Source organism: Chaetura pelagica, unplaced genomic scaffold (assembly GCF_000747805.2).
Source record: "Chaetura pelagica isolate M959 unplaced genomic scaffold, ChaPel_1.0 scaffold161, whole genome shotgun sequence".
Classification (NCBI taxonomy): domain Eukaryota; kingdom Metazoa; phylum Chordata; class Aves; order Apodiformes; family Apodidae; genus Chaetura; species Chaetura pelagica.
Window position 1 is genome coordinate 15,925 of NW_009951965.1, and position 22,709 is coordinate 38,633.

At 35.8% G+C, this 22,709-nt stretch overlaps 1 protein-coding gene across 1 annotated transcript in view; it reads right to left on the reverse strand.

The window, feature by feature from the left end:
* LOC104391653 (E3 ubiquitin-protein ligase UBR2) overlaps window positions 1-22,709 on the reverse strand; it is a gene marked incomplete at its 3' end in the record, with an annotated part of 43,972 nt that overhangs the window by 15,772 nt on the left and 5,491 nt on the right. Inside the window, exons 4-21 of the mRNA XM_010000984.1 lie at window positions 20,824-20,951; window positions 19,690-19,828; window positions 17,976-18,038; window positions 16,647-16,767; window positions 14,003-14,110; window positions 12,735-12,823; window positions 11,928-12,026; window positions 11,755-11,853; window positions 9,321-9,484; window positions 9,132-9,231; window positions 7,346-7,474; window positions 6,392-6,575; window positions 5,318-5,379; window positions 4,422-4,532; window positions 2,541-2,606; window positions 1,050-1,172; window positions 608-671; window positions 189-313 (exon numbers count right to left, since the gene is read on the reverse strand). Of these exons, the coding sequence (XP_009999286.1) occupies window positions 189-313; window positions 608-671; window positions 1,050-1,172; window positions 2,541-2,606; window positions 4,422-4,532; window positions 5,318-5,379; window positions 6,392-6,575; window positions 7,346-7,474; window positions 9,132-9,231; window positions 9,321-9,484; window positions 11,755-11,853; window positions 11,928-12,026; window positions 12,735-12,823; window positions 14,003-14,110; window positions 16,647-16,767; window positions 17,976-18,038; window positions 19,690-19,828; window positions 20,824-20,951 (1,974 nt within the window). The remainder of the gene's footprint in view (window positions 1-188; window positions 314-607; window positions 672-1,049; window positions 1,173-2,540; window positions 2,607-4,421; window positions 4,533-5,317; window positions 5,380-6,391; window positions 6,576-7,345; window positions 7,475-9,131; window positions 9,232-9,320; window positions 9,485-11,754; window positions 11,854-11,927; window positions 12,027-12,734; window positions 12,824-14,002; window positions 14,111-16,646; window positions 16,768-17,975; window positions 18,039-19,689; window positions 19,829-20,823; window positions 20,952-22,709) is intronic.

Here is a 22,709-nt window from a genome sequence, read left to right on the forward strand (position 1 = left end):
CTTCCAATACCTCCTTTCTACCTTCTCCATGACAAGTATTAATCCGTATGCATGCCAGCCTTACTCTCAGCATAATCATGCTGCTCTCATTACACATTCAGTGGCATAAACTCCAGTAAGAAAAATTTTCAGCAATCAGCCTTACAATGTTCAAGTTGCTTTTTGTTTTTCCCTCCCAAGTTACTTACATCTTCAGGCAATGCCTTTACCAATTCACTGTGAGCCATTGGCCTGATGCTCAGCTGATGGATGATCTCTCGTTTGATTTCATCTGTTGCATTTACCTGCCCTATTCCAGGACTGAATCTTTCACCTTTAAAAAAAAAAGTAACCTTTTTTTAGGATTTTAAACATTTCTTTCTCCTCTTTCGAAACTTAAAGCAGAAGACTGGAAAGTAAACGTCTTCTGTGAAATTTTATGTTCACCCACCACTGTTCAAAAATTAATTACAGTAATCTAAGCTAGTTTCAAGGCTTTTCTCCTAGGACAGAAGTCAGAACTACAAGAAGTTGAAAACAGAACTGAAGTTAAGAAGATAATGAAGAATGCTCACACCAGGCCCTTAAAGAGACTAATTTTTAAAAATTACACGTATTCTGAACTTACCAACAATCATTATAATGAGGTATAGCATCTCCTCTATAAGAGTGTTATTTTGTTGCACCACATCCTGAAAAAAATTAAGGAATTAATTTTTTTTTTTCAATTCAGGGTAAAAGAATTATTCTATATGCTGAAAATGTTTTTTGCTGCTTCAAAATATTGCCTGTTTTCACCCTTAGCATTCCCAAAATAATTGCTGAAATGCAATCACAACTGCCTGAAAACTTCTTACACAATGCAAAAATTATGCATGTTTGACATTTATCAGTTTGATAGGTAAATACCTTTATGCATCTTTCAAACTGATCAAAATAAAATCAAACAGGATAGGTTTTACTTTTTTTATCAGCAAATTGCACAGTCTCTGTACAACAGCATCTGATACACTTTAAAAAACAAAAATGCAAAAATGCAGATTTTTCTATTGCAGTAGTACAAAAAATACCTTGTTTGTATTTTCTGTGCTAAATCTTTTGCCATAGTCTGGAGTACTAAATATCTGATAAAGTTCAAAGCGACTCAGCATTATCATCAAGAAGTGATTTGGATCCATCATAGACACACCTGTCTATTAAAGAAAAAAAATATTATAAACAGAAAATAGATTGGATGTTACTATAGCACATTTGTATGTTTCTATACAATGTTCACAGTATATTCTTATTAAATTTATGCCTCTCCCTATTCTGGGCATGAAGATTTAATTACTTAAAGCTGTATTCTCTAAGGACTCAAATAACACAAGTGACAGCATGTTTGACAAGCAGGATCCTATGCCTTAACAGCAATTTCTGATGCCTTTTTAAGTGTAAAATATTGAGGGTTATTCCTTCTATCTCAAATACTTAGATCTAAATAAAACGCAATGGAAAACTTCTGGTTGGCTGGCTGTGTCTCTGCAATCCTGTTCCTGCTGGCTCGACTTTTTAAAGGCACAGTATCACTTGCCATACAGACCAAAGATTTTAAAAACAAATTGCAATCCTCAAAACAAAGGCTGAAGACTTTCACAAGGCTTCCAAACCTTCCCAGAAAGAAGAGTATTAATGTTTCAATGTAGCCACGTTTACTTTGATTTTTGAAAACTACTGGCCAAAGTATTTTTCTGGTTATTAAACGACATATCTACATCAGCCAACTATAAATACTTGTTGTTAGTTTAGTATTGCAAACAGGACCATCTTTAAGACAAAATAATTTCCAACAAAATTGAAGGATATCCCCCCAAATGGGTAGATGCAGATGATAAAGCTGATTAAGCCTCAGGGAAATGTGTCTGAAAGCAGAAGTAACTCGGGACAGATACATCATAGTGGGTATTGCTAACTAGAGGTAAAATTTGAGGGACTTTCTGAGAAAAGATTATGCTGTCTAGGTGAACTACACAACCCAAATTTTAAATTTCAGCTTCCACTGTTCTCAGTGTAGAACCACTCATTCATCAGACCTCTTTGTGTCAGAGCTAAGTAGACTGCCAGACTTGTAAAACTTCTTCTGAAGGAAAACCAAAATAAATCACAGACTACTATATCAGGTTCCATTTTCTGTCCAACATTTTATATACCAGCTTTGAAGGGAGGGAGAGGAGGCAACATATACACTAAGTACGTTACTGAAGATCTGCAGACTCACAGAACTGCCAGTACAGCACAATCCATTAGTTAAAATACTACATCTTGAAGATGTAGCATTACATCCATGTTACATAGATTCTGCACTTTCCACAGTGTATTAAAAAACTAGAAATACAAAAAGAGTATTTCCTTTACAAATTATCTCACAAAGACACAGACACAATAAAAAAAACAACAACTGAAGTCCTTCCACAAAAATGTACTTTTTTCCTTGTCATTAAAAGGTTCTGATAGAGCTAAAAACACTTGCACGCATATCCTTAAAATGCTTGGTAAAAACACAAATTGGTACATGAGGTTACCTGAAGCATTACTATGTCCTTGTCAAACATCTCCCTCCTGCACTTCACATTATGATAATAATAAATCTGAAACAAGCAAACCACAATAATTAACAATCATTATATTTAATCTAGACTTATTTTTAATCTGGAAAAATCAACTGTTATACAATATTAGTAAACAAAAAGAACTTTTGACTTGAAAAAATTACATAAATATATTTGTATGCAAAAAGTATGTTTATATAACACAAAACAAGCATAGTTGATGGCTGGTTTGTTTTGATCTCATGTCTAGATTGCATACACTTAGACAGAAAAATCTTGTGGACCTCTTCTGGATGTGTTTTAATGTATCTACTTGCTTAGCAATTAACTTCGAAATTCATGGAAGAGAAAGCCCAACTGCAAGATGGAGAAATGTTCATTCTTTGCTCCATAAATAACTCTAATTATTTGAGATAAATCTTTCAGGTATTGCCAGTTTAAGCAAAACATTAATACTGTGATAGAACCATACTTAACCCAAACCATCCTGGGAGTCAACTCAACAGTACTGCACCAAATAGCAGTAACATGGCAATTGCTCTGTATCACTGAAACATGGGGAAGGTTGATTCTATCACAATCACGGAAAAATAAGGACGGCTGCCAAGCTTCCACCAGGGAAACTTTCCTCTACGGACACATAATTTCTTACCAGAATTATATGTAAGACAGCTAGGCTTGCCTTCCCTCTCTTCCCCACACTAATAATCCACACATCGATGCCCACTCCTATCTTCTGGGAAAATATCCAAAAGGAGCTGGCTAAACACGAGCTCTCAATAGTCAAACAAAACTGAAAGGACTTCCAGACTGTGGCAGCCATATTACCTAAACCAAATAAGGCTCTTTGAAATGCTGACAACCAGGGAAAATTAGCAGGGAGACTTACTTGACCATCAAAAGCTATGCCAAAATTTAAGATTTTATGTGTCTACAGCAATACGGGCACTGCTATAATTGTATGTAACAAGAGATCCTTTTGCTTTAATAATGACAATAGAAGATATCACCTTATAAAGACACTTTAGGTTAAAGCGTCAAGAAGTATCAGAACAGAATAAGCTTGAGCGGCTTAATTCAGCCTCTTAGTGCACAAGTATTGCCATTACCTAGGGAAGGTGGGGGTCTGTGGGAGGGAAAAGTTTCTTGCAAATAAATCAGCATCTCTCAGAACTAAATCCTATTTCTGTTGTAATCCATGTCTTACTGAGAAAATCACTTTAGACAAACATCCCAAGTGCGTGGCACCAACGCTACAATTCACATCTTATAGTTTTTATGCCTGAAATACCTAAGACCTAGTTTGTACAAAGAACATACAGTTAGACATGGACAGAGCTAGTTCCTAGAAGTATGAGAGAAAAAAGTCAAGAAACACTCAGTTCTGTGTGGTCTTTGGATTTTAATTACCTTATAAACATAAACAGTAATAGTATCTTAATGATACATATTTTTATATTTGAGACACTTTTATGTGAAGGTGATTAATGCATTACTAAAGTTGCACAGGTCTAATTCTGCACTTCATGCTGCTGCTGGACAGCATACAATAAAAAGGCTAGGAGTCATACACTGCATTGTATTAAAATTTATTTATGAACAGAGCACTAAGCTCACTGAGCAGCATAGCAGTCCTGAAATAAAAAAGCATCTTCTAAGAAATCAAAGACCAGTTTAAAAGCACAGATGTTCCAACTATGCGAGTGCTTATGTAAACACCTACCTCGCACTGCATCCCTTAAGATTTACATAAGCAAAATTTGAAACCAATAAAGAAAGGAGAGCTTTTGAGAGCTGAAATTACCTTGGAGGAGTTATCAGAAGACAGTGATTCTACAGCTACTACGTACTTACCTGGTTAACAAGAGAGAACCCATTTCTTCTCCACATCCCTGCATGTACTTGGGCACAGAGAACCAGGCATCGTAGCGGATGTTCTATCAACATAGGTGGACTAAGTTCACTCTGCATTATGGAAATTAAATACTTTGTTATGTGCAAATAAAAGAAAATAGGAGTGAAATGAAGAAGGATGATATCTGTGATCATTAATATGTTTTGGCAATACAAAAGAGATGCAAATGCAGCACAACTATTACAAAGATTTGATAAGCCTATTCACAATCTGCCCAACTGCTGTTAACCAAACTTACATTGTCTTTACTCCACAAAGGCTTTAGTTTATTCTTAAAGACAGGAGATTTTGTAATTTAAAACATCAACCCTATCCATTTAACACTGTCCTTTGCTTCCTTTTGTTCAATTAAGTACTACTTCTTTCAAAAGACACTGATACTCCTTCTCCCAGTTATGTTTTCTCCTGTTCTCATTTATCTTGTTCTATTTAACTTCCCCCTAATAAAAACACCAGTAAGAACACACAGGAAGCAAGGAACAGCTGGGGAAGAAAATTAGAACCTAGGCCAAGGAGAAGGAATAAGGCCCCGCCAGGAGTTCCTAAAAACAGTTTCTACTACAAAAATAAAGTAATGCATGAAGAACAAAAATACAAACCTTAAACCTGAGTCTTCGGTTATTTAAGAGAGCAATGCTGATTGCTTATGCTCCAGGCGTTAGTATCTAGCTATTCATCTTCTAAGAGGTAATTTTATCTACTAAAGACATTATCTCTGAACATAATTCATAGCAAAAAGGTCCTTTGTTTTATTTAATAAAATCCTACTTTTCATGACAAATTTCACATTCAGCATTGATTATATTTAATGAATATGCTACATTTAATTACATACCAGTGGTAGCAGCTCTGGAAACTTATATGCCACTTCAGTTTTACTCAGCAAAACATGCAAGCCTACGTAAATACATGAAACAAATACATAAATACTATTAGATAAAATATAAAATATTGTATATAACTCAAATAGGACAAAAAAGGTCATCTAATTTAATATCAGATTATTTTCTAGCTACAAGTAAAACTGCAGATTCAGCACACTGGAGTTACACAGCTATTTCCTGCAGAGATATATTACAAAGCACACATTTTGGGAGAATTTAGTTTTCCCAACTTGCAGTACCAATGTGATTTTTGCCTTTTTTTTTGACTCTGTTGTGTCCCTTCAGTGACAGTCAAGAATCTTTGGTCTATCAGGACAATTTAGCAACAGATATCCCATCTTTTCAGTCCTCAGAGGTTCATCAAATACCTCAGGAACTATAATGAGGCTCCTACAAAATATATATGGGTTTTCTGAATTGCTTTGTTTTAAAGCTACAAGGTTGTGCTTAAAAATTCAAATATTCAAAGTTATTTGACACTGAGCTGCACAGTATTTTACCTAAAGATGACCTTTTTAATTTCATTGCCTGTGAATTTATTTTTATCATATGATTTCCTGATTCTGTAAACTAAAATCCTTCCACATTTTTCAACATGACTGTTGAACAAGATAGACAAGATATAAAGACACAATTTTCTGGTGACACATCCGTTTGATACATCTGTTCTCTAACAAAATGTTCATTAGTCTATTCAATCCGACATCTAAGCATATTTCAAAACAGTCACAGTCCATATTTTGTTGCATTTCTTTGCATCATTCAAGTGGCAGTTATCTGCCTACAACACACCCCACGGACAAATCCAGAGACAAGACAATCTCACCCAGGCCTGGAACAATAACAGCTTCTCCAACACTCAGCAATATTCTGCCTAGAGGTTATCAAACAGCTAGAAAACGGCAAAATGCATCGTACTCAGACTTTAAACCAACTGTGTGGGGTTCCTTATGTACACACAAATAAAAAAATCATATTTACACACAATTTTTCAATTCCTGAAACATTTTTTAATTAGTTCATACCTGCAAGTAAACGAGAAACTGGGAGATGAATGCTAACTTTCTCCTGAGAAACACAGTATCTGATGGTCTCAACTGAATGTCCACACATACTGAGAACAATTGGCTGTTCTCCATCAGTAAAACCACTATGACACTGCATCAGCACAGTCAGGCATTTCTTGTAAGCTTCAATTAACACTTTTTCCTAAAAGAAAGATTGCAGTTCTCAAAGATTATGAAAAAAAATCAGCTCCACAAAATAATACAGCCAGCATTTAAAATCAGATGGGTTTGGGGCTTTTACCTTTATTAAGAGCCCTGCAAAATTAAAATAAGGAATACAGTAAAAAGAGCTGAACTAAAGGGGACATTGACTGAGAAACTCATATGGGCATGTCTGTTGATAAAAACATGCACTAGTTTTTTTGTTTTCTTTGGGGATTTTGGGTTTTTTTGTAACTTACATTATGTGAACTTCTTGAGCAAAGGATCATGCTTGGCTAGTGAAGCCTGCATATTATCTAACAGTGACAGATGAAACCCAGCTTGAATGTTCTAATATTCTAGGATCACTTGCTCCACAGCCGTATCTTATAATGCTGAAGGTGTGTACTCCTAGAACTTGAAATACTCATGGAGTAGAAATCAGACTTATAGTCAAAAAGCATTTGGTAGATTCAGAGCCTTCTCCCTCTTCTCTGAGAACTATAACCTGATAGTGTTGTGATGATCACAACTTCCAAATGCATCACAGAAGACACTCTGCAATAGTTTTTAAAAGGCTTAACCACACACTTATGACTTGGTCAGCTCAAGCTATAAAACATGTTTATATAAAGATTTGCACTTGCTCAGAGACCACGATCTTGACTTACGGTGCAGTTATGTCTCTTCTTCAATTGTTATACATTTGTTTGGGTTTTCCACCCCCCCCTTCACACATTCACATGGAAAAGCAATTCAGTAGGAACTTACATCTAAAGCACACCAGTCCTGCATCATTGAAATAACAAGTGTTAACTTCATCTGCAACGTAAATGCTGCTTCCCATTCTGGTTCCATTTCTATGTGCTGTCCTACTTGACGAGTTATTGGATCCATACCCTAGGACAAAAAGAATGTTGTATTTCAATAATATATCACTGAAATGAGTTGACAACATTAGCAGAAGTGTTAGACAGTGGGTATGTGTCCTTATAGTGTTGCTACAATAGGAAAAAAGAAGTTTGGGACCATATGAAAAGGAATTATATACATCTAAATAACCTGAAGCTGAAACAGGAATTGGAGGGGAAGAATATGGGACAAGAGAGCTTTTGGATACAAGCTTTAATTATTTTTAACACCTGCAGAGATTTCAGTATTGCAAACAGTACAACAACATTTGCATACATAGTTTTACATACATATTTTGGTTTTTGAATGTATTTTCTAGGGATGTGCAATTAAATGAAATTAAGTACTAACTAAAGACTAGCCACTACAGTACCTAATCAGACCTTGGCATAAGAAGAAAAAAAAAAAAGAAGCATGATCTGAGAATTACAATATACTCAAGAGAGTATCACAAACAAATTAATGAAAGCTAAGTTCTGAGAAAGGTATGCTACTGATGTACTGAAAAAATGGCAGTGATTCTGACTTATGCCTTACTGATCGCACAGCCAATGTGCCCTTGTAAAAGCTGCACTGCTTCTAAAATACTCCTCAAAAGTAACATAGCATAGGAAAAGGCTGGGGGGGAAAAAACCCACAGTGGTCTATTTGTATTAGGAACTGTTTACCCCTCAATACAAGGAACAATTCTGCTGAAAAATAGTAACTCCAGCTCTTGCTATGAGGAAAAGTTGATTAAGATGAACCAAGATTTGCTCACACAAGTAACTGTGTCTTGTCTTCCTGCATAGATGCAAAATATACCCCAAATGACATTTTTCTTTTTAAAACACCCTTCCTTTTTATGGCCCTCCACAAAAAACTAAATGAAAAAACTTAGGTGAGATGTGTTTCAGGAAAACCTGATTACTCCAGAAGTTACACTGCACTGAAGTTATAAAAAGGAGAGTACATGAAATTTCCTCCATATTTATATCATGACAGCCACGTTCCTGCTTGAACACAGAGCAAATTCTATAATTCACATTTACGTACCTGACAATATACTCAAGAGAGTATCACAAACAAATTAATGAAAGCTAAGTTCTGAGAAAGGTATGCTACTGATGTACTGAAAAAATGGCAGTGATTCTGACTTATGCCTTACTGATCGCACAGCCAATGTGCCCTTGTAAAAGCTGCACTGCTTCTAAAATACTCCTCAAAAGTAACATAGCATAGGAAAAGGCTGGGGGGGAAAAAACCCACAGTGGTCTATTTGTATTAGGAACTGTTTACCCCTCAATACAAGGAACAATTCTGCTGAAAAATAGTAACTCCAGCTCTTGCTATGAGGAAAAGTTGATTAAGATGAACCAAGATTTGCTCACACAAGTAACTGTGTCTTGTCTTCCTGCATAGATGCAAAATATACCCCAAATGACATTTTTCTTTTTAAAACACCCTTCCTTTTTATGGCCCTCCACAAAAAACTAAATGAAAAAACTTAGGTGAGATGTGTTTCAGGAAAACCTGATTACTCCAGAAGTTACACTGCACTGAAGTTATAAAAAGGAGAGTACATGAAATTTCCTCCATATTTATATCATGACAGCCACGTTCCTGCTTGAACACAGAGCAAATTCTATAATTCACATTTACGTACCTGCATACATTTGAGTAATTCTAAGAAGGCATCAAAACCCTCTAGGAACTTCTGCCTCAAGTCATCTGACCACTCAGTTGGCTTACTTATCAACACATACCTGGGTACATTAGAAAGACAAAAGTGTTAATTATTTTTTCTCCCCTCCTCAATTGATCAAATCAGCACGCAATTAGTTAATATACTTACTTGAGATCCAAAATAAGGGTCTGAACACGCCTGAATTTGAAAGCCTGCAAAGCAGTGTAACGTTCAAACTGAAACCTGCCTTGGATGTCACGGTGCCTTAAGTGGTCCATAAAAGTTTTGATGATAGTGGTCATGAGATTTTCTTCCGTTATTAGCATTCGAGCCTATGCCAAAGCATATTGAAATTTGCTGTAATTAACAGACACAGCTAACAAGAGTTTCTCACTGCACCACCAAGTAAGTTCATAAAATATATTATTTTTTATCCAAAATAATTACACAAATAAAAACAGAACATACTGAAAGCCAAACATTCACAGAAGAAAAAAATCAATCTACCCAGAAATTATCATAATCCAGACCTCTCACTTCAAATCCCTTTTGTACAGAAGTTTGACTATGGCTAGGCTTCTGCTAAGCTATGTAATTATGGCATAAAACATATATTATGTGTCCTATAATTAAATCGTACCTCCCTTTAAGTATGTGTTGTCTCCTCATATAATTTAAGTATGAGCTTTTTGGGGGAGTAACAGGTCTGCTTTCTGTTTACAAGCTGTCAAGCACTGTAGCAAACAGTGCAGCTTTTGAACTGCTAAGGAACTGTACAGTGCAATTTCCACAAGGAAATTACATGAAATGACTTATGATTCCCCCCAAGGGCTACTGCAAGTATCCACGTTGCAGGAAACAAATCAACAAGCATTGCAAAGTCCAATAAAAAACATCTTCCACATCCAACCTAACCCAACCCTGTAACAGAGGAGGCACTAAGAAGTTACTGCCACTTCCTACTTGTGAGCTCTTCCAAGACACCCCCATTCTGTTGGTTCTCCAGGAGTCTTGCAGTTCTCATATCTCATGAGGATTTTATGATGTGACTGGTAGATTCAAGAAGATTGGCTACTCTGATCTACCTCAACAACACTGTGGTTGTTGACTAGAGTTTCTGGGTTCTACAGGTGCTACAGATACTACCAAATACAGGTTCTAAAATGCTACTGCAGGGTAAAAATAATAAAATCTAGTGGTTACTATTTTCCCAAAAAAACCTCACCATCAACACAACCACGCATCCTTCCTCAAACCAAACTACAGTTAAACTTGAGAACTCAAACTCTTAAATTACTAAGATTAGTTTGAAAATATTACTGGGGGGGGGTGGTTTTACATTCAAGTTATTAATTCAGTTAACTCCAAATGGCTCTAAATATATATTTAAAATCTTATTTCATATGGTAGGAGCTTATAATAATTACTTTCCTGTCATATCTATTCTATACTTCTACAAAACAGTTAAAACCAATTTATTCTAATTTTTGCAGACTTTTGAAAAAGGAAACTTGTAAAAAGGACACTGCAACTAGTTGCCTATAGGAAAATCTTTGACATTCCTTTTTTTAAAAAAATATGTATTAACATATTCCACCACCCCAACTGCCATAACCATTTGAATAATGAGTTGGTTAAGTCTAGCTGTAAGTCCTGAATACTAGTAACATTCTTATTGGCAGCAACAAAATTAAGAGGTAACACACTATTGTCCTGAACCATGGAAATAAAATCCTGAGGTCCTGTTGAATTTCCATGAACAACAACCAGCCCTAGGAAAGCAAAAAACAACTCTGCTCAGTACCGTAACTGCCATCCTACTAATGAATTTTAGAGCTCAATTAAGTTGATTAAATTTTGAACGATTCTGAAGTATTCATTTTTTAAACCATTTGAAAACCAGTTTTATTTCCAGTACCGCTTTGAAGTTTAATTTGTCTCTTTCATAATGCAAGCAAACAGAAACTTATTTGGAGACTAGAGCAAAAAAACAGGTGTTTTCCAAACAAGCATAAGATGGTGAAAGGCCAGGAGAGTTAGTGAGCTGGGAGAAGTAAGAGTGCCTGAAGCAATGTAAAAAAATTAACTGGAAACCTGAAAGAAAGCATCACCTGAGTCTAGAAGTATCAAAGGAAGTAGAGAATATCATGAAACAACTCTTGCTTGCACTTGTATTGATTGAAAAATGAACCCAAAGTGGACAATTTATGAAACTGCACCAGAATGGTATGCTCTGAAACTGTGATACACAAACCCTAATGTAGACTTCTAAAAGTAGTAACTGTGGCTCAGTACAACGAGGAATTTTATTGTTGTGTATGTGCCTCTAAATAAACACTTAAGTACCTTTCTAAAATAGTAAAAGAAAAATCTAAAAAGAAAAATCAAAAATACCTAGGCTACTCTGTGAAGTCAGCCTCAGCAATACTGAAAGTTTTACCTTCTAAACCCACAGCAACATATGTAACCAGTCTGACTGCTGTGCAGCAGCAGTGCCATGCATTTCCAAAGAAATGTTAAAAGAAATCTGCAGTCTTGACTCAAGAACCTCGAGTTGCTTTTAACAAGTAAAGATTTCCTTTTTTGGTCTTTCAGTACTTACAAGAGAAGGCACTGTGAATATCTGTATCGAGAGGTCAGCAATTGAGAACTCTCTGTCGTGGTCATCTTTCATAAAATCACTCTGCAATCGCTCATAGTTCTATTAAGAAGGAGGCAAAAAAAGGCAAGGAGTGCCAACTATCAGTTTTTAAAAGAAAGACAGGCACTACTCACCAGAGTAGGTACAGTGAAGAGTTGGACAGACAGAGCAGCCACCGATACTGCCCGTTCGTGATCATCCTCCATATAATCTCTCTGCAACTGCCGGTAATTCTAAACAACAAGGGGAAATTCACCTCTAATCCACACTGACCTGATTTTTTTTTTTATTTAAATGTCTGCTCTGGGAAACTTCAATGCCATGATAAAGGGAGGAGTAGCTCTTAAGGATTATTACATAGATTTTTTAATTTTTTTATTTTTTTTTCAAAAAAAATGCCCACACCCGAGATTTATTCACACTCATTTCACAATAATAAGAATCAAGATCTACTCACTCTCATTTTCAAAATAAAGGCTAATATTTTATTTTCTACTCAGAAAAGCCTTTTGTCTTCAGCAGAGTGAGCAGAATTTTGTGGTGCTGATTTAAAGCATTTCAAATACTAGTTACTGCAGAAATACTAATCAGCGTAACTGAACTTCAGCATAATTTCTAAGTAGTGCTGTAACACCTCATGCAAAGCCATTAGCTCTTTAGAAGTGATAGCCTGCATAGTTGGTGGTGAAGATGAAAACATCTGAACTACTTTAGTTCTGGGGAACCTAGAAAGTCCAGTTTCTTCCCAGGAGATGAGATACCATTAAAACTAAGATTTTGAGGACAGAAATAAGATAGTCAGCATTTCATTTCAACTTTTCACTTCTAAAAAGAGGAAACAAATTCTGGATAACAGTTCACTTGAAACACTGTATGCTAACTAAGCTCTCTTTGCTGGACAGTTAAATCATTTAATGACTCTTTGTAAGAAAAATACTTACTCTAGCAAAACGGATAGCAAAAAGTTTCTTGTATTGCAAATCCATAAGTAGACTGCTCATGAATAACTGGTGATATACATTTCTAGCTCCTGTCAAGAAAAATTAATGAAATACCACATGTCACTATTTTCTATCAACATATAATGGAAACATTTAGAAAAAACTGTTACAGAATGAGGTAAGTGTGCATTTCAGAGGAGAAGCTGCTTTGATTAAGTCTGTCAGGTGGTAGCAAAGGACTAAGAATACATAAAAAAAAAAATCTTCAAGTGGCATTATTTAGTACTTTTGTATAAGACAATACTGAGCTGTTGAATGGGAAACAAACCTTCAAATAAAAGGCAAGTCAGGCAAAAAAGTACAGAACTCAATTCCTCCTCAGGATAAATAGAGGATTTGGATGTCCCAGGGAAAAAAGGAGTATGCTTTTTGAGAAGTCCTGGGAACTGCAAACAACTCTACAAAATAATCAGCTCAGCTACCTCTGAATTTCTAGTCTGCCTGAGCAGCACCCCAGGAAGGATAACAATACAAATGAGAATTGACTGTGTGCAGCTTGGAAATACATATATATTTCTTCCTGTAGGTAATTCTTAAAATCAAAAGCCATTACATGATTTCCTTAATGCAGAGTAACTATGGAATACATGAAAAAGTAGAGAAATATTGAAATAGAAATGCACAAATTATGGCTTGCTCACATGAAAGACATTAGCCTAACAAAGCCTGTATTTAAAATGTCACGGTCCAAAGAAGTGGTCCCATTCAGATCACAAAATTTGTGGTAAGAAAACCAAACAAAAACAAAACAAAAATCTGAGTGCCAGGAATTCATTCACACGAGATAAACGTGTTAGATACCAAAAACCTAAAGAAACCATTTTCTCCATAATACATACACTTTCCACCTTATTTCAGTAGAAGGCATTTCAGTAGATACACTATAGATACTGGGATCGTATAAAACAGACAATCCCCAAATCACTTCATTGTTTGCTCAATTTCCCTTAACTATCACAGTCATCTACATATTTAAGTCAGCCGTAATTTCAGACTACTTCAGAAAACTAGATCTAAAACCATCCCATCTCCAAATGGTCTCCATCTTTTCTTGTCTCCAATACACTTGAGAGCATCATGAAGAAACAGATTATCACAATTCTATAATACACCACAGTAAAAACAATCAAGCATTAGAAGATACAGTAAAGGGAAAACTTATATGCATAACATTACTTATTATTTTCTACAAGTTCAAAAAAACTAACCTTTCCACAGTTTAGAATCATACAGCATCAGCTTATCCACAAGAGAAGAATTTTCACCATCTGGCCCCTCCTGTAAACCAACTTGACACAATATTCGACGAAGGCCATCTTAAATAGAAATTATGTAAGTTAGTTACAGATTAAACACAAATTTGTACATTATTTTGACAGACTGGAATTTTCATAAGGCACACTAAAAGCCACCAGGCCTTCTTTTCCTTGACAGCTGAGCAACACTGCTCGTATTTTGCTGATAGAAACACAAATACCTTTCAAGTTTCACACCAACCTCAGGGAACATTAAGAACCTTGTGAAAACTGCCAAGCACAATGATTTGTTTCAAAGTTACCAAATAATATGCTTTCTTAAAAGTACTGCTGGCTTACTAATGTAATAAGTAATTACACAGCAGGCTAACTTTCTAGGTTCTGTTTTTCCTGTTTAGAGACCTACCAAAAGGAAAAAAATATTTTATATATAAAATTACTCATATATAAAGTTTTTTTACACTTACTGGCTGCTATTATTTTAAAGCTCCTCTACATATTTTTTCCTAATGGAAAACAATAATAATTGTTATTTATAAACATCTAAGTTGTTATATGCTTGCAGACAAGTCTGCATCTGCAACAGAACACAACACAGACATGCTAATATTAGCAAACTAGCTTTGCACTGCAGGTAATGCATATTCAGTAACACAACTACATGACTTACACTCATTTGCCCTTATTTCTGCATGCTGCTTAGCCATCTCAGCTTCTTACACAGAGCTGGCAGTGGCTTAGTGCCATGTCTACCATACCATGTGCTGCAGTCCATGAACAGTCCATGAACCTATGCTGCAGTTTGGGGTTTCGTTCTGCTGTTTTGGGTTTGTTTTGATTTTTGTTTTTTGCCTTGCAGAGTTTGATTCCAACTAGTTATGAAGGGTAACAAATTAATAGAAACAACTGCATCGTTCAACAAATGGCAAACAGATGCTTATTCCTAAGGAACTGACATTTGCTAGAAAGGATGTGGTAGTCAAGCTTGTGATTAAGTTCCATAGTAAGGTTTTTCTCTTTATTCACTGACAAAAGTTTGACATTCATTGCACAACAATCATCCATCTCAGCAGTGCGCATCTATCATCCATATGACAGAGGAACAGTTACAGGCTGTTTACAACATTGAGTAGAAATCTAGATGTTTGGGTGTGTTTGTTAAAAAGCTATGGGATGCCATTTTTTTCAAAAGTGCCATTCACAATACCAGACTCCAGAGCACATTGTAAGACTTCATCCCAAGGGAAGAAGGCACTGCAAGTAGTTGAGCACGTAGGTGACAGACAAAACACAAGCATAATGCTACCATCAAACATTATTTTTGCCCTTCTGAATCATAAAGGACAATGAACTTAACAAAGTTAACCCTGCAGAATTTCAAAAAAGCCACACACAAATCAAACTATAAATGCAATGCTCATCTGTAATTTGATACTCCATTAACATACTTAATTTTTTTATTTAGTGCTGAAAATCAGTGACTTTGGTAACGGGCCTAAGTGACGTGGCACAAAACTGGACTTAAAAAATACAAGAAAAACAGTGCCCACCTACATGTTACACTGAAAGGAAAAATTATCTCTGAAATTAATTATCTTTAAGTTTCTCCTTTCTAATACCTATTATTTTCCAGCAACACTAGCAAATAGCTGAACAAATTGCTACCATAACTTTTCAGAAGTTTGATTTATGTAACCTTAAAAATGAAGTCGTACAAACACACTACTTATCTTTCAAAAAAAGGTAACATGGTATAGAGATCCTATGCCTGACATCTTGGCTAGTTTTTCAATTATCAGACTAATAAAATGTACAATCTCTGAAGAAATCTTGCACCTATGCAGAAATTGTATGCAATACTACAGCTGAGTATGCTTTGATAATAATGCTTGTTAACATTTACAGATGCACAGAAAGTGCATTGGAGACTGCATTTACATTTATACATATAAATAGTTTGACTTATTTTCCTTTTACTTCCTCTCATGCTCCACATCTTCACAACCTTATGATTCCCCAGGACAAAGGAGGAACCAAGCCAAAACAAATACAGAGCCTTCCCATAAAAATGACAGTGTGCATATTGATTCCCTTTGAAGAAACCTCTCAATAAATATTGGATTAATACTTTGTTGGCTTCTAGACTTACCCCAAAACCTCCACACATCCTTGTTTCTCTGTTTTTGCATTTTCTCTGTTATACGTAACAAAAAAATCTGAAGCAGCCACCTTCTCATCACTCATAAATTACTACGAAGTAATTTTGTCTGATCCAATCATACAGGTTATTTTCAGCTTACTGCATTTATTTAAAAAGAATGAGGGACTGAAAAATAGTTTGTTGGCACAAAACATTTGCTTCTGTTCAGCAGCAACTGAACAGAAACCATTGTGAGAAGACTGGCAGTGCTTTCATATGGAAGTTAGAACTCAGAACACCACTCAGTAACAGAAAACAGAATGAATCTGACAAATTATTACTAGCTTTGCTTTATATATTACATACCTGAAATAAGTAGACAACATTGCTTCAGGAACTCAGCTTGCCTCACAAATATTCTCTAACTTATCTCAAAAAAAGTTAAAGTTTGCCCACCTGAATATCCAATAACACTGCCAAGCCAAGTTAGGAGCTTCAGACCAAAGCTCTGATGGGCAACAATAGATGAATGCATAACTTGTACTTTCAACGGCTTTGTCTGACGACTGGTATTTCTCTTTAAAAAAAAAAAAAAAGGAAAAAGGAGGTAATACATATTTAAGTGAAGACTAGTATATTTTTCTCTACAGAAACACAGATTCGTTTGATTCATTTCAGTGACCTATAATATCAGTACATATTATAATTTCTAACACCTACAAATGGAAGAAAGAAAACCAAAAAGTCTGAACTCTGTGTATCCTTTTAATATTTTATGGACTTTATTATGCAATATCAACCTATTTAAAGCAGCCCATTTTCCACTTCTGGCCTCTTATCAATGTACAGAGTGATTTGCTGCAGTTTACAGATAAGCAGTTCCAGGCACAACCTAAGACAGTCACGCACATTTACTCCTCTCAACATGACATGCAAGTCACATAGCAGCCCACCATGGAAAGAAACTGATCGTCCAACAGACTCTTGTCAATAATACACATTCAACAGAGTTAAAACAAGTATGAAAACATTTCCCCTCATGTTAGTAACCTTAATAGTTAGATATTACACATAAAATCCATTTGTCTTTTAGTGCAGAGGTGGCAAGTAAAATATTACATAACTTTATAAAGATGCATTAATGTTTTCAAAATACCTTAAATAGTTTAAGGTGGGTATCTCAAGCTGCAGCACTTGTTTTTCAGTAGTAGCAGTAGCAGTACACAAACTATTTATTTCATGTGATTAAGTACTGCAGCACAGCAGTTAAAAATAAATACAAAATATTATTCCTATGCTCTTACACTAATATATATAGGTATAAGTACATGTATACACACATAAATGCACACAAACAAAATGAAAGTGTATTTGTAGTTTCACATTTGGATTCAATCAGTAACAAAGTTGTGGCTGTGACAGAGGCAAATAACTTCATACTCCTGAAGAAAATAAAAAGTTTTATTTCACAGATATGAACTGCTGTGATCTAAAAGTCTACACCTGAAGTTCCTGATCAAGTGCTGTTTTCTGAAGGGAAAAGCTGGAAACTTCCTTTTGGGAATTATTTTGGGTGCAAGGTAGATCATAGTAGAAAAACCAAAGAAAAATGGAGTCTAAACCTGTATATTTTGATACCTCTACAGTGTGCGTTGTCAGTAGTATCTCCCAAAACTTTGTACTATTAAAATACAAAGAATCATTATGGTAACAATATTCTAAAACTGTGTAGCAAAGCCTACTTCTGCTTAAGATGAGGCAAATAAGTAAGGTAATATTACTCACCACTATTACAGATTTTGCTTGATCACAATACTGAAAGTCTCCATACCGAACTGACCTGCGTCCCTTTAAATTGGTAAAGAAGCAACATTACCACCAGCTTCTAAACAGTAAGTTTAAATGCTTTGGTTTATATCAGTGTAAAAGATTCAGTACATTTTTAAGATGGACGTTAACCATTCTTGCCTTCATGCTATTTTTACTTCTAAATTACCATATATAGTTACATACTTGAAATCACAAAATGCATCCTATACTTTTTAGAAGAAAATAATTTATACCGTATATGCATTTACCCAATTTTACTAAATTTTCTGTTTGTAATATTGTTTTTAAGATATAACCATCACACTTATTTAAAATAACCAGAAGTTTTCTTTAGTATTAATGCATTGATCATTAGTTTGGGTAGAATTTAAAGATACTTCAGACTTCTCACTGCCTTTTAAAAAGTAAGCATGAAAGCTAATCTGTCCTTTTAACATACAACTGAAGCACTTGGTTTATTTAAAAGGAAGGTTTCCATATTGAATCTTTCTATAATGTCAATACATTAAAACCAATAGTTAATTCAACTTACAGTGTATTATAGACAGAATAGCTTACTGAGATTTTAGATCTGATGCCAAATGACAGTTTTCATGCACAACCTTCTCATTTCTTTTAAATATAATACATGCATACACAAATGCACATGTCTATATGCATTCTTTAATGTTTAGAAGTAGGACAGGGATCAACAGTAGGGAAGAATTTCCAAAGTTCATCCTACAATATACAATGTGTGCTCAAGTCAGCACACATTCAGGGATCAGGCAGGAGTCTCTTGGCTACTGCTATCACAAAAAAAAAAAAGAGTAGTGGTAATACAAAACCAAAACTGAGTTCAGTGTTAAGTCATATGAGGTGGTTATATTTCCTTTTTCACTGACCTTCTTGCAGTACTTCTACAACCCAAAACAACACTCTCACTTCCATTTTGGAAGAGACTTCATCCCCGCACACCCCCCAAAAAAAGCAGAAGTCAACAAAACAACATAAAACCAAACATTTTTGCAGCAACTGCTTACAGACTCATGGCACAAATAACAAGATGCAGTTGTCCCTAGCAAGTTTCTCTTTCTTAATAAATGCACACAAGCCAGAATACAAACCCTGCTGCCAGAGTACTTCCAAGACTGACATACTAGTTAAAATTATATTCAGTGTGTAGCGATTCTGAACTCATTGTTCTTTTGAAATGCTGTATGAAACAGCATGCTTTAGCTCTTGCTGCCATTATCACCTGGCAATTATAAAAAAGAAAACGAATTTTTTAAAACTGCAAATGTGCAAAAAGCACCAGAACAAAAATAGCCAATTATGGATTTTATCTCCCACAGATAACTGCTGTTACTCAAAGATGCATTTCCCATACCTGGAGCACATATAGGGACTCCTCCAATGTCAGCTCCCTGGTGTACAGTAAGGGACAAACTAGAGATGCTGCCTGTCCTTGACAGCAGCATGAGACACCCTGCTATTTACACTCAGAAGACTTACTGCAATACAGTTCCACTGAAGCATGTATTTAATATTGGGTCTCATTTGGATTGACATTTAAGGGTAGCCTGACATACAGTGCTCAATCACATTAACCACACTTGGGAAAACAAACTGAAGTGTGGTCAGATAAAATACATATCAGGGTAGGTATAAGTAAAATTAATTTACTTACATCTCTATCTACTGTTGTTGCAAAGCCAATAGCTTCCTTCTGTGTGCAGTTGACTGCCTTCTGAAGAGTATAAATAACTTGTTCATAGGTATGGACTTCATCATTAAACAGCATGCAATAGTAAGTGTCACTCTTCTCACTTCAAAGCAAGGATTGAATTTATATAATTCAAAGTAAGGTAATGGAAAAAAAATCAACATCTAGCTTGAAGTTTTCCATCAAGCCTGGGCTTCTTTCCTGTATACATATCACAACAATATATTTGAAACCAACTCACCACCCCTAAATTCTACAGGAATGTGCATCTTTCCTGCACAATTAAGTCCAAAATTAGCAAAATTTTAAGACAATACTTGAGTTTAATTCTTGTTTTTGAACACTTATTGATTATTGATAGTTTCCTACTAAGGAAAACACATTTCCTTCCATTGCAGCTGTGGTCAATACACTTTCCCATGGGTTCTCAGAGATTTAACACATCCTGACATTACTTTCCTACACCTGTTTCCCCAATACTGCATAAAGGTCTATTAGACAACAAACAGTTGCCAGTCTCTTAAAAAGCCCAAACTCCACAATCATCAAAACCATAGCTTAATAAGCTTAAATAGATTAGGTGCAATCTTTTGATTCCCATCATTATTTCCACAGCATTCTTACTCACACAACACAAAGCAAAATAACTTACTAACGAGATGTCACAAACATATCCATGATAACTGTGATGCTACAATACACTTAAATATTCTGCGCTGCTTCAAAATTTGAAACAAGTGGATCACTAAAAGTACAAAATACTTTTGCCATTCTGATCATAAGATCAAAGAGATCAGTATATTTGATCATAAGAAATGAACTCATCACTTGTTTTAGGGTACTGTGTTTTATTAATGCTTCCTTTTCAATTTTAAGAAAATGAAGGTATTACAAAGATTTTTTTAATTTTATCTGTGGAGAGAAATGGGCTGTATAACAAAAAAAACCAAATCTATTAAACATATTTTAGTCTGTTGTCTACAAAATATTCCTGACAATTTTAGGAAAGGCAGAAAAGATACTTAAAATCAGAATTTGCATTTTCTCTTGTAAATACCAGCAGGCCTTTAAAAGGCAGAAGACAAATACCATACTTACAACATTTCTAGGCCAGGTAATTCATTTTCCTTTTCCCATGTTAATATATCTACTGCATATTTAAATGTGATGGCAAAAATATTATAAGCTCTTGCTACCATATCTTCTGGTAACTGCACAAGAGGATCCTGAAAAATAAATATAAATAGCAATTGAGAAATTAAATTACGTTTAAAACAGAAATTGTCAAATTTGCACATTTTTTTGCCAAATATGATGTAAGCATCTTTAACGATGTCTTTAAATACTTTCACATATTAAAGGAACAGTCAATAAACATCCTGTTTTTTCCAGTTCTTCACTGACAATCACCAAAGCAGTAATCTAACATTCCATACCTAAATGTTAGCTTGCCTCTGATGACCCACTTAAATTTTCACACACATTCCTCCGTTTTCACTTCCATTGGTCCCACTTCTGCATATCTTCTAAGATAGCTCTGAAAAACTTTTAACCTCAGCTTCCGCAACGCCTTCAAAAACATTATTTGAAATCACTGTATTTTTTGTTCCACTTCCCAAAACTAGAAAACTGCAGAACACAACCAACCATGTACCTATTGCCTTGTTCTATATGTGGCACACATTTAGAGGCGTAAGTCTTACCCATCAAAGCTTACACAACACCTAGCACGCTGGGATCATGATTCATGATGTACGTCTCTTACATGCTGTGGCATATAATTAAATGCTTAAGTCATAGAATGGTTTGGCTTGGAAGGGACCTTAAAGATCATCTTGTTCCAAACGCCTACCATGGGCAGGGACAGGTAAATACAACTACATGTTTTCCTAATGATCTGCTCATGTCTTGGTCACAGACAGCTGTTCCGCTTTTGTATGTGGGCCATGCACCCAATTCTGTCTATTCTCTACTTTCCAAGGTGCCCTCCATATGGTATCTGCAGCAGTCACTATAAACTCAGCACCCTCTCTCTGCCAGAACAGAATGGCTGCTGCTGCAGGTGGGAAAACTGAAAGGAGGAGGAGGAAGAGGAGTGTTGCCTCAGTCTGAAAGTCCATGGGACTACTTTTTGGAGCATCAAATGAGAGCCACTGCCAACTCTGAATCTGGTAGTACAGATACCACTGCCCTTTCCTTCTACTCCATTTCAGGGGATTTGCGTGTGAAGAGAAAACATTAAGAACTTCTCTGAAATGATTCTTTTTCTTCTAATTCAAATTTCTGATGTTCAGAACAACCAGTTCCTCTTCTACAAAGCTGGAAAGGGAGCACTGCATGCCCTGTAGGTCACCTGGACATGTACTATATATTGGGTCACTGACTCAATTAATCACATGACAATTTGAAGTACGTGTAATTGTTAGCCATTTAAAAATATTGAGCAGTAGACCAATTTCTGATTTAGAATTTACTAGCACAAACTGCTGGCTCACATTGAGCTTTCATTGACCAACACTCCTTCTCCTCAAGGTCCTTCTCCTCAAGGCTGTTCTCAATCCATTCTCCACTCAGCCTGTAATTGTGCTTGGGATTGCTCTGACCCAGGTGCAGGACCTTGCACGTGGCCTTGTTGAACTTCATGCAGTTTACACAAGCCCAACTCTCAAGCCTGTCAAGGTCTCTCTGGATGGCCTTCCTTTCCCCCAGCGTGACAACCACACCACACAGCTTGGTGTCATCAGCAAACTTGCTGAGGGTGCACTCAACCCTACTGTCCATGTTGCTGACAAAGATGTTAAACAGCACCAGTCCCAGTACTGACCCCTGAGGAACGCCACTCATAACTATTCTCCATCTGGACATCGAGCCATTGATCACTACACTCAGAGTGTGACTAAAGGAAGTGGGCAGCTTTAAAAGTAATATGCAGGGTAGGGTGGTACTACTGAAGACCTATACAGATAAAAAAGGTGCAGTCAATG